The following is a 14583-nucleotide window of genomic DNA, read 5'->3' as shown; positions in this document are numbered from 1 at the left end:
GGCGCCCATCGAGGAGGAGCTGGCATTTAATGCAGCAGCGCAACAAAGTCAAAAGTCCTGCCCTGAGGTCAGCTCAGCTGCAGTTCATTTAAAATGTTCACATTGCGCATACGCCGCGTTGTACGTGCAATGGCCGGGTGGCTGAGCTGCCCCACTGTAACTTAAACTCTCCTTCTTTTCTCTCAGTCTTTATCTTTTATCGCAGCCAGCGCTGTCCCTCTGTCCTGCTGTCCTGTTGTCCGCTGTCCGTTACACATACAGCTCAATAGCAGGAGCTTATAGTTGGCATGGGGCTGCTGTGTTAATTGATCGTTATTGTCTTTTCGGCGAGGGCAAGAGCGAGGGAGAGAGAGAGAGAGAGGTAGGGGATGAAAGGAATTGGAGCGAACAGTTGACTTATCGAAGGACGGGGCCATTAGCAGCAACAAAACTGATACCAGTCACGAGTCCTTTCGCCAGGCAGCGCTTTTTGTTGGGGCGTTATTATTATTTCACTCATTGTTGCCATCGCTTGTTGCTGTCTCTGCTGTTGCTGTTGCTGCTGTTGCTGTTGCTGTTGCTGCTGTTGTGTGTGGTTATTATTAATGTTGTTGTTGTAGTTGTTGTTATTTGCGGTTTGCGGTTGCTGTGGTTTTGCTATTTGCGGCATCTTTGGCTTGTCATGCGACGCTGATGCTGATGCTGATGCTGACGACGATGACGATGACGCTGACAACAATAGCAAAATGTATTTTTTAATTGTACTCTCGGGTAAACATATATCACAGCAGCAGCAGCAGCAGTAGTAGCAACAGCAACGGCAACAGCAACAACAACAACAGCAACAAAACGCACCATGAACTCAACTCAACTCAACTGAACTGAACTCAACTCAACTCGGGCCAGCTCAGGCCAGGCCAGCCAAACTGAGGAAGCGGAAATGACAGTACGACAATGGCGACAACAAGAACGGCAATGGCAATGCCACAGACAGGACCTAGAATCCTGAACAACTTCAACGACAGTTTGCCTACTTGAGAGGAGACCGTTCACTGTGCAGCTCTCACAAATGTGCGCATGGGGAGCCATACACGAGTGACGCTTAATGAAAGCGCAACAGACAACCACAAAACCCCCTGCACACCCACACACACGCACGCACTCATGCACAGCAGAAGCAACAGCACTGGACCATAGCTGAACGCAAAGAGCATTGAGACAAAAACCGCACAGAAACAAGCTACAACATAGCAATAATAAAATTGCCGTTAAGTGGGGAATTGAGATGACAGTCGAAATTGCGGGCCACATTGAGATATTGTGGATGCGAACGGAGCTGAGTGTGGCTGACAAAGGAAACTCAACTGCACCAGCCTCCTGCATAGCAGATGCCAACCGCTTCCAATTTCTGAGACAAGTTGTCCTCGCAAACGTTTGCAGCCCATAAACGAGAGTTTTGCTCTCCTCCAAGGCAGACCACAGAGGAGATAACAAAACGTAAAGAGAATAGAGAATATAGAATAGAGTGAGCGCGGTACCCCAGTGAATACATGTTGTCGAAGTGATTTTTATAATTGAAACCTTCATTTGCAAATGATTTTATATATTGACAGCAGACAGCAGAAACTGCATGAGAAGTGGGCGGAAATTGAGATTCAGATCAAAAGTCTACATCCTCATGTGGGATATTCACAAATGTCGAATTCGGGCACGCCTATCATACCCTGTGCACAGCGTAAATGTAACCAATATGATCGATAGCAATCATATCACGTTGATTTACATAGCAATTCCATGCAATTACAAGGCAATTAACATTCCCATTTAACCATGAATTGCGCAACGTGACGGCAACAACAGCAAACAATGAATTTCACGATTAATGTGCATACACGCACGCACGCACACGCACACAGAGACAGCACGTACATGTTGCCATATTATTTAAGAAGGCGTACGCTACGTGCGTATGTATGTGTGTGTGCACATCTCCAACTGTTGACAATTTCGAGCTGTTGTCCTTCTGTTGTGCGCATCGTAAATAATTACAAAACGCACTTGCCAAATGTTTTGACTATCCAATTTGGCCAGTCCCTTGGCCCGGGTCTGCTCGGCTCTGCTCTGCCCTGATTAACCCATTTCTTGCCCGGGCCGGGCCAAGGGTCGAGTGCCCTCTCAGCTGGCTTGGCTTGCTGCAAGTATTATTTTGTTGAAACTGTAAGCACATTAAGTGCAGTCATTAAAATGTAATACCATTTATTGTTGCTGCTGCTGCTCGTTAAACTGGCAACGGCAACGGCAACGGCAACGGCAATGGCAATGCCAATGGTAATGGCAATGGCCATGCGAATAGCAATCCTGTGGCTCAATTCACTTGATTTAGGTTTTTATGTTGTTCTCGCTGCGAAACAAGCAGCTTCAACTCATAAAAGTTGTTTATAGAACATGAAAGAGCCACTGCGGCGTGAGAGCTACTGTTGCTCGACTTATCATTGGGTACATTAAGACCAAGTCGAGTATTTGCCAAGGGCTGCCAAAGGGTTTTGCTCGAGTAGTGTTTGACTTGCAACAGAAATCAATTGAGAAATCAAATCAACTTTAGAAAAGGGAAGAAATTAATCTCAAAAAGGTGGAAAGTTGCCCAATTTTAGCTTGTGAATAGTCAAAGAAAATACTTAGAAATATTAAAAATAATCGAAATTTGAATAATTTGTTTGAATTTTATTAAATAGTATTATTAAGCATTTTACTTTTATTTATAATAAAATTATTATATATAATTATTATTATTTTTAATTAGTATATTTAAAACTTTTACTTTTATATATAATAAAATTGTTAGATGTGGCTATTAAAATGAGCCCAAAATATATATATATTTTTTTAATGATAAAAATCATATATAAGCCATATAGCAAATGAGAATCTTTTCTATATTTTAGCTGAAAAATTTTGACTTAAAAAAAATATATACATATATATTTTATTTTATTTCTCTGTACTTTATTAATCAATCAAAAAATAAAAGCGTATATGTATTTTATTTAATTTATTTTTATTATTTAAATTTATCAATACAAATCGGAGTTAACATTAGCTTTCGCACTTTACAAAATATTAGACTCTAATCCAATATAGTTATTGGGACTGACTAAAAGCCTATTAGTCTCAGCTGCTGTGACAACAGAGAGCATTATGACATAAGATGTTAATAGCCTAGCAATCGCAGCTAATTCAGCTCAACTGCAAAGGCCTCCATTCAATATTTTCAAATCCAAATTTATGCAAATCTTTAAATAATGCCAACAATCGATATATATATGCTGCATAGATATATATAAACTCTTTATGGTTATGCGATGGTTAATTGAAATTTCCCTTTCGCTGCTGGTTATGCAATAAAATATATTTCACATTCCCAGCTAAAACCTCAAATTATGGTTTCCATTGTGGTATTTGTGGATAACAATAATAATAATAACAATACTAACAACAACCACGCAGGAAGACATATAAATACGTATACATGTGTGTGTGTGTGTGCAGCACGTCCATCAAATATTACCCAATACATATTGACTGTGTTATGTGGGTCGGTGGCATTACGTATACGCCGCTTTGGCCGTGCTGAGTTTGTTAAATCAAATACACCAAATATGATTTATTTCACGTAAAATAAACAATGCCGAGCTCAACATTCTCGGACTGGCAAGTAGCGTGTCCTCGCATACAGCTCACACACACACACACACACACACACATATACCGAGGAGGAGAATCGGCCACACAATGCGCTAACGCAGACACCTGTGTAAGCCGGCGAACAAATACATTTACATATGTGCATGTCTGTGTGTGTGTGTGTGACTGTGAGCTCTGCTGCTGTTTATGTGTACACATTCATTAAAATGTCGAACATCGAAAGTGCCCATTCAGGTTGTTGTTGCCACGGCGACGCCCACCGTATCCGCCACTGCAACGGCAACAGCAATGGCAACGGCAACGGCAACTGCATCTGCAAATAATTGTCAGCTTACACGAGCTGAATGCAACAGCAGTGGCAGCAGTGCCACCACAACCCAGCAACAACAATAGCAGCGACAGCAGAGTGAAAGAAAAAAAAACAAAACAAAAAGAAAAAAAATAGGAATCTAGCAACCAAAATGAAACAATCACGTGCTCCATGAAATCTATGGAAGCGTGTATAAATGCACGTGAAAGTGGGATTGCAATGCTAACGAACGGTTGGTCGGATTGGGTATACAGCAGTGCAGTCAGCTAGCTTCTCCTGCTCCTGCTGCTGCTCCTGCTGCTGCTGATGGGACGCGCTGCGGCGGAAGTCAAACGTTATTTGTAATGAAAACAGGGGCATGTGTTGCACATGTGTGTGTGTGTGTGCGTGTGTGTGGCTAACGATGCCAAAGTATCTCTCACAATGTGTGTGTGTGTGTGTGTGTGTCAGAGTTGGTGCATTGCCAACGCACTTCAGCTGCCAAAGGGAGCGACAGGAGAGAACGAGCGCATAGATATTTGAATTGCGCCAACGAAAAATGCTGCTGCACATGACGCGTGATTTATGTATTTTCGTCAAATGGCAGCCACAGCAGCCGCAGCCGCAGCAGCAGCAGCAGAGGCAGCAGCAACAGCAACTACAACGAGCAATAGCTGCCATGAAATGCTAATGATGCCATGCCAGAGATGCTTTCATAACCATCACGAGTGCGACACTGCCGCATCCTTGCCCCACAATCCGCACACACACACACACACAAGCACTAACTATGTATATGTATTTGCATTTGTAGCACTCATGTCTAATGTCTGTCTTTTTTTCATCTCTCTCTCTCTGTCCTTCTCGCTCTTGCAGGATCACAAGCTGAAGCACATGGCTGAGCTGCAGCAATCAGTTGTCACCGATCAGGAGACACGCCATCAAATACAGGCACAGATTTTGCAATGGGAGGAAAACCTTGAACGTCTGCACTGCGAACAGTTCCGACTACGCTGCTATATGGCCTCGCTCCAGAGCGGTGAGCTGCCCAATCCAAAGGTGAGTTATGCGTATCATTATACAGTGACTCCCCCAGCGCCCCCGTGGCCCATTTCTACTGCTTCATAGCTGCCTAATGGCAAAATGGCAATTGCCGCAATTTGTTTCACCTAACGGAAGCCACAGAAAGTTCACATAACGTGCCTGAGATTGCGTCAATTTGAATTACTTAGCCCTGATGCTGTGGCTGTTGCTGATGCTGATGCTGATGGTGATGGCTCTGCAGCTGCTTTGCGCTGTGGTGATAAACTGCGTGCCTGAAAATGCTATTCAATGCAAAGTAGTTGTCAAGTGCACAGGATAACAGAATGCTCCAGAGACCAGTTACAGGTGGCAGACACTTCAGAAGGAAGTGTTTCCATCTAATATGTAAGACTCTGAGTCAAGCTGCAGTGGGACAAATGTTGACTTTAAAAGGGAAACCAAGTTGTAGTTTAAGTAATTTAAATGCGAGTCTAATAGGATTTTCCGACTTTCCTTGTTCGACACTCGATTCAGCTCAAGCGACTGGTAAGCGAAAATAAATATGTATCCGAACTAATCAACAACAAGATTTGTCATAATCTGCTTAAAGTTCACACAATACAAGATAATTTGGTTAAAAATCACCCAGACTCTGCTGTGGTGTGAGTGGAACAGCAAAGAGTAGCCATAACAGAGATTAAAAGCCAACTCCAGCTCCGGCCACAGCAGCTGAAATTAAAGCTCTAGCTGACTCTTAAGCCTGGCTGCCCGCCTGTTGTCTATAATTGCTTTTACCTACTTATTTATAGAGCGGGTAGCAGCACTTCGATTGCTCGACGCGAGACTCGGGCGGCACTAGCAGTGGAGAGCCCGAAAACATGTATTGTTAATCTCCCATAACACAATTTAAGCGCCTTAAATGAGCTGCAGCTTAAAGGGTCAAAGAAGCGAACAACGAGGCGGAAGGCAGAAGGCAGGAGGCACGCGGCATGAGGCTGTGGCGCAGCTCCTCGAACTTTGCACGGCATTAAAAAGATTTGCGGGGCCCCAACCTTGATGGGTGACGAAAAGGGTTGCAAGTTAATTGCACTTTTTATGACTTGTAGAGAGCAGCAGCTGCAGCAGCAGCAGCAGCAGGAGGGGGGAGTGGGTAGCGTGGGTAACTGGTCTTGTTCTGGGGGCTGGGGTTGTTGCTGCTTGCCAAAGAGGAATGGCAGCAAATGCGGTGCTTTCAACTGAACAACTCGCATAAAGAGCAACCACATTTATTATTAATAACCGCAAAACCCAAACAACTTCAGCAGCAGCAACAGCAGCACTTACACGAGAAAGTGCATGCACTGCCGGCTATTTGCACAGCACACTTACAGGGCAAGCACACACACACACACACACACATACACAGAGATGTATATACACTCGCAGTTAATGTGCTTTGTATAGCTGTATATGTATGTATGTATTATGAAATTAATTATGTCACATTAGTCAGCTTGACCAAAATGATTCAGCCATTGCCTGGCCTGGACTCTGGCCAAGATTCACTTTCCATTGCCAATTCTTTAAATCAATCAAGATGCACATCAGAGGATTATCTATATATATATTTACCTTCTACTTTACTTCTATTGCAGTCACTGCTCACCCACGTCTCGCGCCCCACAAAGAATACCCTGAATAAGCTGGGCGTTTTTACGGTCTCTTCGTTCCACGCCTTCATCTGTGCCAGGTCGCCGTCGTTGCTCAATAATTTGCTGGCCGGACGTGGTGCCACCAAGCGACGGCCGCCGATGCTGTCTCGCTCGAACAGCGGCTCCAGTCGCCGCTCCATGCAGGTAAGCTACAATATATATGTGTGTATGTGTGTATGTATGTATGTGATGAGCCTACGGCTCGTATGCGTAATAAAATTATATCAATTTTGGGTAACGATTTTATGAGAGGCCTGCGTTTGTCTGATGCGTGTTTGCATTTTTATTGCGTACATAAGCTACGTCTGTGTATGTGTGTGCGTGTGGGTGTGTTAAATAATTGAATTTCTATTTAAGCGACAGCGGAAACGGCATTAAAAGCCAAATTGAGCGCAAATGCGAGAACGAACGACCAAATGTGTCACCCTCTAATGTATTTTCACGCTGACCACTGTCGCGTTTTTAATTTCAATTTTTGTTTTTTTATTTTTCAGCATATTGTTGTCCGTTTCTTTGTATAATTTAAATTTAATGGCCATCAGGAATTACAAAAACAAATTTATGAAGAGCCGGCAGTCCCAAAAGATTCTTTAGATAGCCATTAGGCAAATGGCACAGCACACACACACACACACAGAGGGAGAGAGAGTGACAGAGGGAGATAAAAAAAAAACTAATCCAAAGTTCTGAAAATATTTGCATAAAGTACGCAGCTTGGTATATTTATTTTTTTTCTGGCCGTTTGGCAGAGCTAAATTAATCTTGATAGAGCAAACACAAATCACGAAATATTTGAAACTGTTTTGCAAATTTACATTGCACAAATGTATTTGAGCTCCTCAAATGGGCAAATAGTACTCTCTATGGCTGTCTCTGTCACTGTCTGTGCCTGTCTCTCTTTCTCTCTCTCTCTCTCTCTATTGATTTTCGGCTTGCTAGTTTTAGCCACAAAACTGCACTAAAAATAATTAAAATATTAGGCATTGTAATGCAAGCAAGCCATATTACGTATACGCAGCGTATATCTATTAATCTGGTTAACTCAATTTACCAAAGCTGTTGTCGAAAGTCAGGCTTAAAAGTTCTATGTGTGTGTGTGTGGAAGTACACTGCACAAAAAAACAGTTGCATTTTATGCTGCAACAACAACATTTTGAAGATGAATTCATATAAAAGTCGAATTCGCCTCGATGCTGATTTGGTTTAGTTGGCCAGATTCGTGTGGCAGCACACATTGCATTTAGTGTTTCAGCTGCGTTTTCGATTCGATTAGGCGTGGCTGTTGTTTTATTAAATGGCCTCGTTATGTATTTTGATGCTGCTTATTTGATAAACTTCAGTTAGAGCTGGCAATTTTTATTTTCACTTTTCTTTTTTCTTTCGGCTAGGATATATAGTCGTACTTTTAATGAAATTCATTTCATAAATTCAATTTGTTTCGATTATTGGCAAAATAATCTTGTGCAGCAGCACACACATACACACACACAGGCACAGGCACAGGCGAGTGCACAGTCAGTGCACAGGGGCGTGCACACTTCATTTCCAATTAAATTTGCCAACGCTGCAACAATTGCAGTCGACGTCGCAGTCAGCAGTGAAGCCAGAAATATTCATGCCAAAAGCATAAAACATAAAACATAAATATAAATAAATATATATATATACAATATATGTATGTATGTGTGTATATATGTTCGTATATAGAGCGTTACTAACGTTAAATCAGACTCTTGTATTTGGCGGCGCTGAAAATTCAATGAATTTGAAAAATGTGCATTTGATTTGGTTGATATTTTTGCGCAGTCAACTCGATTGAATGCATGTGTGTGTGTGTGTGTGTGTGTCGGTTGAGTGTGGCTTTTCATTTTGCCAGCATGTCATCTGCAATGCCACTGAAATTGCAATTGAAAATGAAATGAAATCAAATTAAAGGTGTCCACCAGTGCTCGTGGCTGCTCTACAACTGGCAATTATCGAGCTGCGAGATGCGAGCTGGGAGCCGTGAGCTGCTGCCAGCTGGAAGCTCTCTGAACTGCGTAGCGCCAGCTCTTTAGGGGCCTTTAAATAATTTTTGTCACGACGCATTTAATTGGCCAATGCAGGATCAACAGAGAGAGAGAGAGAGAGAGAGGGAGAGAGAGAGAGAGAGAGAGAGAGGTAGAACGTGAGACAGACAGAGCAACAGAGAAAATTGAATTACGCAACGAAGCGACAACTGAAAATTGACTTGCCCCAAACCGGCTCAGCCAGAGAGGAAGCCAGGCCAGTCGTCGGCTCGATGCTGTCGCATTACGCAGCCAAAGTTCATTAATCGACAGCCCAAAGGCAAAACACAGTTGAAAATGCAAATGCAAAATTCAAAAAGTTGCCTCAGCCAACGACTTGCAGAATGCGAATGAAAATGCGTGTCAGGCTGACAAATGCGAATACATTGTAGCCAGATTAGCTGCAGTTGTCGAGTGTGCAGCTCGTTAAATAATAATATTTCATATTTTATTTATTATAAACATTCATATTAAATGCTGATTAAAATTCGATTAAAATTTAAATATTCACAATTTACTGGCGAATAATTGTAATTGGCATTTCGTGTGACATTTGCAATAAAAACTGAATTTATTGTATACATTATAGAGGTGAATATCATCAGAGATCATGCGAGTGATAGACAAGCCTTGAAGGCTCTTCTTGTTAGCATTTAAAATGCTTCAGCTGATAATGAAACCCATAAAAATTCTGTCACTCTCAACTGTGTAGAGTAAGGCAAGCCTAGGTATATATGTTATAGAACTTTAATCTATATAAAACATATTAAATATATTTTTAATGGCCATGCAAAACATTCACTATAGACAAAAGCTAGGGAAGCAGATCAACTTGTGCTAGGTTTAAACGTTGCATAAATCACAAATATTTAAAGGCAAGGCGCCTTTTGAGACTTTGCTATAGTTCAATTAGTATATACAGATCTTTCGGCTGTAAAATGTAGCCAAGGCTTGCCAGGTTGCTTTTAGGTGGGAGTCTGATCTGTCGAGCTCTTGACTGCTGCCTGCTTTTTATCCCTATTGAAAGTCACAATCGTACATTTGTTAGCATTGCTAGTCATCCCATCAGAATCGATTCCTTCCATAGAACCTAAACACAGGCCATGTAAATATATTCCTTTTCGTTTCTAAATATCAGCTGCATGATTTTGTTTTGGAGCTGACAATTCAAATCTGTCTGCCTGATTGCAGCTCAGCGAGGATGTGTGCAATTAAATAGCCGACAAATTTCTCAAGCGAACACAAGGCTATAAAAGTCCGGCAAATGGTTGCTGCATGTCGATTGCCATTTGAAACTTGTATTTCAATGTACTACCTCTCTGTCTCCCTCTCTATGTCTCTCTCTCTCTCTGTCAGTCTCTGTTGAGCATTTTAAACTTGATTATTATTTATAATTTGCAATTTCTGCAGCTGTTGCCTCGAATGGCACAGCACGTTCTGGCCAACAGCAACAACAATGCAAAGGACAATGCAAAGTAGCACAAACGCCTTCATTTCCTCTATGAATATAAAGTTGACACCCAAAAAAAGAAGAAAATGATGAGAGGCAAGAAATGAAATGCATTGCAATGCCTCACATATGCATTATTGATTTCACTGCATGCGTGTGTGTGTGTGTGTGTGTGTGCGTGCAGCATAATGACTTTGCAAACGATATATGCCACAACAAACACACATATAAATACTTACATGCATATAGACACATAAATGCATATATTTGTGTGTGAAAAAAAAAAGATGCGAACGTTGCCCAATTGTTATGCAATGCAAAGATTCCTTCCCGGTTGCTGCTGCTGCTGCTGCACATGTGGCAAGTCTGACGGATGTGCATGCAAATGTGGCATAGCTGCTGTCGCTGCCAACTTGTCTCAATCTCTCTCACTCTCACTCTCTTCCATTCGCTCTCTCTCTTTCTTTCTCTCTGTGTGTGAGTTTTGTAACTGCCAAACTAATTCAATTGTCGTGCAAGTAGTAAACTACACACACACACACACACACACACACACTTTTGAGTCTATGTGTGTGTATGTGGACGCATTACACCTGTGCTTGGAGCATGCTTGGTGTTACTCCTGCTCCTGCTGCTGCTGCTGCTGCTGCTGCTGCTCCTGCTCCTGCTCCTGCTGCAGCAGCAGCTAAAAGTTAGTCAGCCAGCAAAACCATCGTCGATGGCTGCCAATACAAATGCAATTTTCAGCTGGCAGCTGGGCGCCTGATTCGTTTACCAGTTGGCCAAACTGTTGGCTGCAAACACGGCTTCCACGACACCAGCTGCCGCTGCCGCTGCCACTGCCGCTGCCACTGCAGCTATAGCTTTGTTAACCAAACCCTGCTCGCACAGAGGACGATGATGCCGTTAAGCATTTTAACTGAGTTTTCTTCAAACTGCTGTCTGTCAGAGTCCGTTGACTGTCGACTGCCTGCTGGGTGGCTGGCTGACGGGATGGGCAGGATGGCTGGGTGGCTGCTGCTGACGTTTTTCATTACACATTTGCTCTCGGATAGAAATGTGTTTTTGCTATTTTTCAATTTTCACTTCCGTGTGTGCTACAGCAGCAGCAGCAACCTTAATGACATTGTATGAGTGTATGTGGTGTGTGTATGAGTGTGTGTGTGTGTGTGTGGTATATGCTCACCTGTTTATCCAATCGAATTTTCTGCCTTTTTCCAGATGAATTCACGTGACGAGCCGGAAAAAACCTTCAAAGTTGCAATGCCCGACAATGCTTACTCGACAGTTTATCTACGTGACGCGATGTCTGTGGAGGAATTCCTTGCCAGCGCCTGCGCCCGTCGCAACCTCAATCCGATGGAGCACTTTGTGCGCGTCAAGAAGCGACGTGACATGGAGGATCACAATTACTTTGTGCCACATCGCAATGATCTGATTGAAAATTATGTAAGTAACCTACACCAAGAGCTCCGCCCACTCGGCCCCAGCACAAGCCGAAAAGAAAAACACGCCCAGGCACACACGTGCGCCTATCACTGTGTCTGTGTGGGTGGCAATTGCGATTGAACTTTGAACTTTGCGCATGTGTTTGCTGTTTGTTCAAAATTAAGGGCAATTAAGGGAGTTTTTTATTTGTTGTTGTTGTTGTTCGGTGCCCTCTCAACAAAGGAATTGCCAATTGAAAGGATTAAATGCGATTTGTTGGCACAAGTGTTTCGGATTTAATATAGATGACTTCAATGAGCTCTGAGATTCAGCCAATGCGTTGCCATCCGATTCAAGTTTAATTACAGCTGATAATTCACAAGTGGAATTAGCTCTACACGGCTAATGACATCATTTAAATGAGGCTCTCCGTTCGGCTCTTTCGGTTTCTTTGGCAATGCAGAGTTTAGCTTGAATCGGAGTTCATTGCTGCACTGGCTGCACCACAGCTGTGTCTGCTGCACCCACCACCTGAGGCCCGAAATATGTAGCCACTTAGCGGGCGATTAGTCTGCGGATGCCATTTCTCAAGCTGCCAAGTCAGCCCGGCCCAGCTCAGCTCAGTCTCGGGGCAAAGTGCTTCAACAAAATTGCGAACAGAACTCGGTAAAAAGTTTCGGGCTGAACAACAAGCTGTAAATATTGCCAGGTCAAAAGTGCAGCTGTACGAAACTTTCCGGCTGCTCAATAAATTGAGAATTAAAACAACTTTTTGGGGGCCAAACAGCAAATTTATTGAAACTCGTGCTGCGAAAAAAAAAACAGAGAAAAAAAAATGTAAAATACCACGAAAATAAGTCAAATTTTCTTTTCTTTATTTTTTTTAAGCTGCTTAGCAGTATAGCTAATTTTGGTAATATATATATATTTTTTTATATATTTCCATTCCGCAGCTACATAATCACGAATTTGTGGAGGTGTGCATGAAAATACTGTACCAGGTGGAGCTGCAGCGCACCACATTGGAGCAAATGTGGGGCTTCTCGGTGGAGGCGGAGCTGATTGAGAACGCGGAGCGGCAGGATGAGCTCTGTTGCTATGTGAGCCGCGTCGAGGACAAAAGCGTGGCCATGCACAATGGTAAGTACACTCGGGCAAATATAGCACTCGAGCAGCTACAGCTGCTTAGCTCAGCTGAATTCGTGCACTCACTCGCAATTTATGACACACAAAATGCCAAATGGCCATTGGCCAATGGGCAAACATCAGGGGAGCCAGCCCGTTGGCAGGCCAACTAAGTCTCCTGCTGCCGACTGCCCGACAGACGGCCGTAGTTCAACTGTGAAACAATGTGCGTTCCAATGTTGGCCAAGAATATTATCAAGTGGCACGCCCACTCCACTTTCAGCCTGCTACCGGCTAGCAAACATCACTGTGTTGGCATGCGCTTTTAGCTCTGTCTCTGTCTGTGAGAGGGATGGAGAGGGGGAGAGAGCTGCGCTTCTTTTATATTTAAATGCTTTTCACTTTTATGTCACAAAAAAACTTGAGCCAAACTCGCTTTGGTTGCACCGAGCACAGAGTCAAGTGGAGCACTGAAGCTGCGGCTGGAGTGAGCAGCAGTTTGTATAGCAGCTCCTCAGGGCCAGGCTCCTCAGCTACTGCAGCTGCAGCTGCAGCAGCAACTGCTCCATGAAAAACTCAACAGTCAGCAGAGGACATCACGTCGGATGATGAGCAGCGCACTCGAAGATGCTGTGCTGGCTCCCTCTCCCTCACCCTCTCCCTCTCTCTATCTCCCACTCTCTCTCTCTCTCTGTCTCTGTCTCTGTCTCTGTGTGTATGCACCTGTAATGACAGCCACAGGGCCATAGCGCCTGTGTTCTTAAAGGCTTTTCGGGCGTCATCTTAGACATCCCTTGCCTGGCCCCACCTGGCCGTGCCTTACCTTTGCCACCCCCTTGTTGTTTTTCTATCACTTAAAATCAACTTAAGTTGGCATTTGCATGCATAGTGGGAGCAGCTGGAGCTGAGGGAGCTGGGGGAGCTGGGCGAGCTGCAGTCAAGTGCTTGCAGTCGAAATGCCACTCGAGCAGCGCTTTAAATTATGTCGACTGATGTTGACACTGGTTCCGTCTTGGCACCGCCAACTCCTGCCAGGTGCTGCCTGGCGTATAACTGCACTGCCAGCACTTGCAAAAGTGATGAACCTGAAAGAAAGTCGCGCAGCGGAAACCTCATTAAGCACGTTGAGTGCGAATGTGGCAACGACAACGGCGGGGACAACAACACGAATCAAAAGTCCATAAAACAATGTGCACCGAAAATCGTTAGCAAAAACTGAGACATGAATCCGCGCCACACCTCGCCCCCCAGCCGCCCACTCGCGACTCCTTAAAACTTAGCCCTGCCACTGGCGGTTAGTTTATAATTTGCCATGAGTTTTTCTCCATTTTTGTCTGTGTTTGCTTCAATCTCTCCCTCTCCCTCTCGTCCTCTCCCTCTCTCTTTCTCTTTTTTTGTCGGTTGGCTTAAAACTGCGTTAACAATGCCACTGGACAAGTTTTTGCCAGGGTGTTGAATTTAATGAGCAGCAAATAAAGTGCTGCAGCTAGTGCCAGATTTGCTAATGACTTTGCCTGTTTACTTTCTTTTCTTTTTTCCAGTCTTTTTTTTTCAATTTGGGTAACTTTTTTTTATGTTCTGTGCAGCTGCATTGGGTAAACTGTAATTTTTGTGGATATGCATAATCAAGGTGTAATTGAATTAAATACGAGTTGCTTAACAGATAAAGTAACAATTCACTTAGCTAATCTCTTGAGCTCCAGAGAGATTTTAGCTTAGTGTAATCAATATTAAGACACTCTGACTGAAGAGCTGTCGAGGCACCAATCAGAAGTTGGTTGGTTTCTCATATGCTCGCGCTACGAGCATCAGCTTAGCGGCTTGATCAGCCGAGGTGCTGAGAGAATG

General features: G+C 43.5%; 1 protein-coding gene across 18 annotated transcripts in view; it reads left to right on the top strand.

The window, feature by feature from the left end:
- The window catches only part of sif (guanine nucleotide exchange factor still life), a 92215-nt gene that overhangs the window by 50153 nt on the left and 27479 nt on the right, over positions 1-14583 (top strand). For all 18 annotated transcript variants that reach the window (XM_030384327.2, XM_030384325.2, XM_030384331.2 and 15 more), the window contains 4 exons: positions 4847-5029; positions 6628-6828; positions 11404-11631; positions 12564-12750. In XM_030384327.2, coding sequence (XP_030240187.1) covers positions 4847-5029; positions 6628-6828; positions 11404-11631; positions 12564-12750 — 799 coding nt within the window. The remainder of the gene's footprint in view (positions 1-4846; positions 5030-6627; positions 6829-11403; positions 11632-12563; positions 12751-14583) is intronic.

The sequence above is a fragment of the Drosophila navojoa genome, chromosome 4 (assembly GCF_054131105.1).
Source record: "Drosophila navojoa isolate 15081-1374.11 chromosome 4, UAZ_NAV_1.0, whole genome shotgun sequence".
Classification (NCBI taxonomy): Eukaryota; Metazoa; Arthropoda; class Insecta; order Diptera; family Drosophilidae; genus Drosophila; species Drosophila navojoa.
This window is presented reverse-complemented; position numbering and strand designations above follow the sequence as displayed.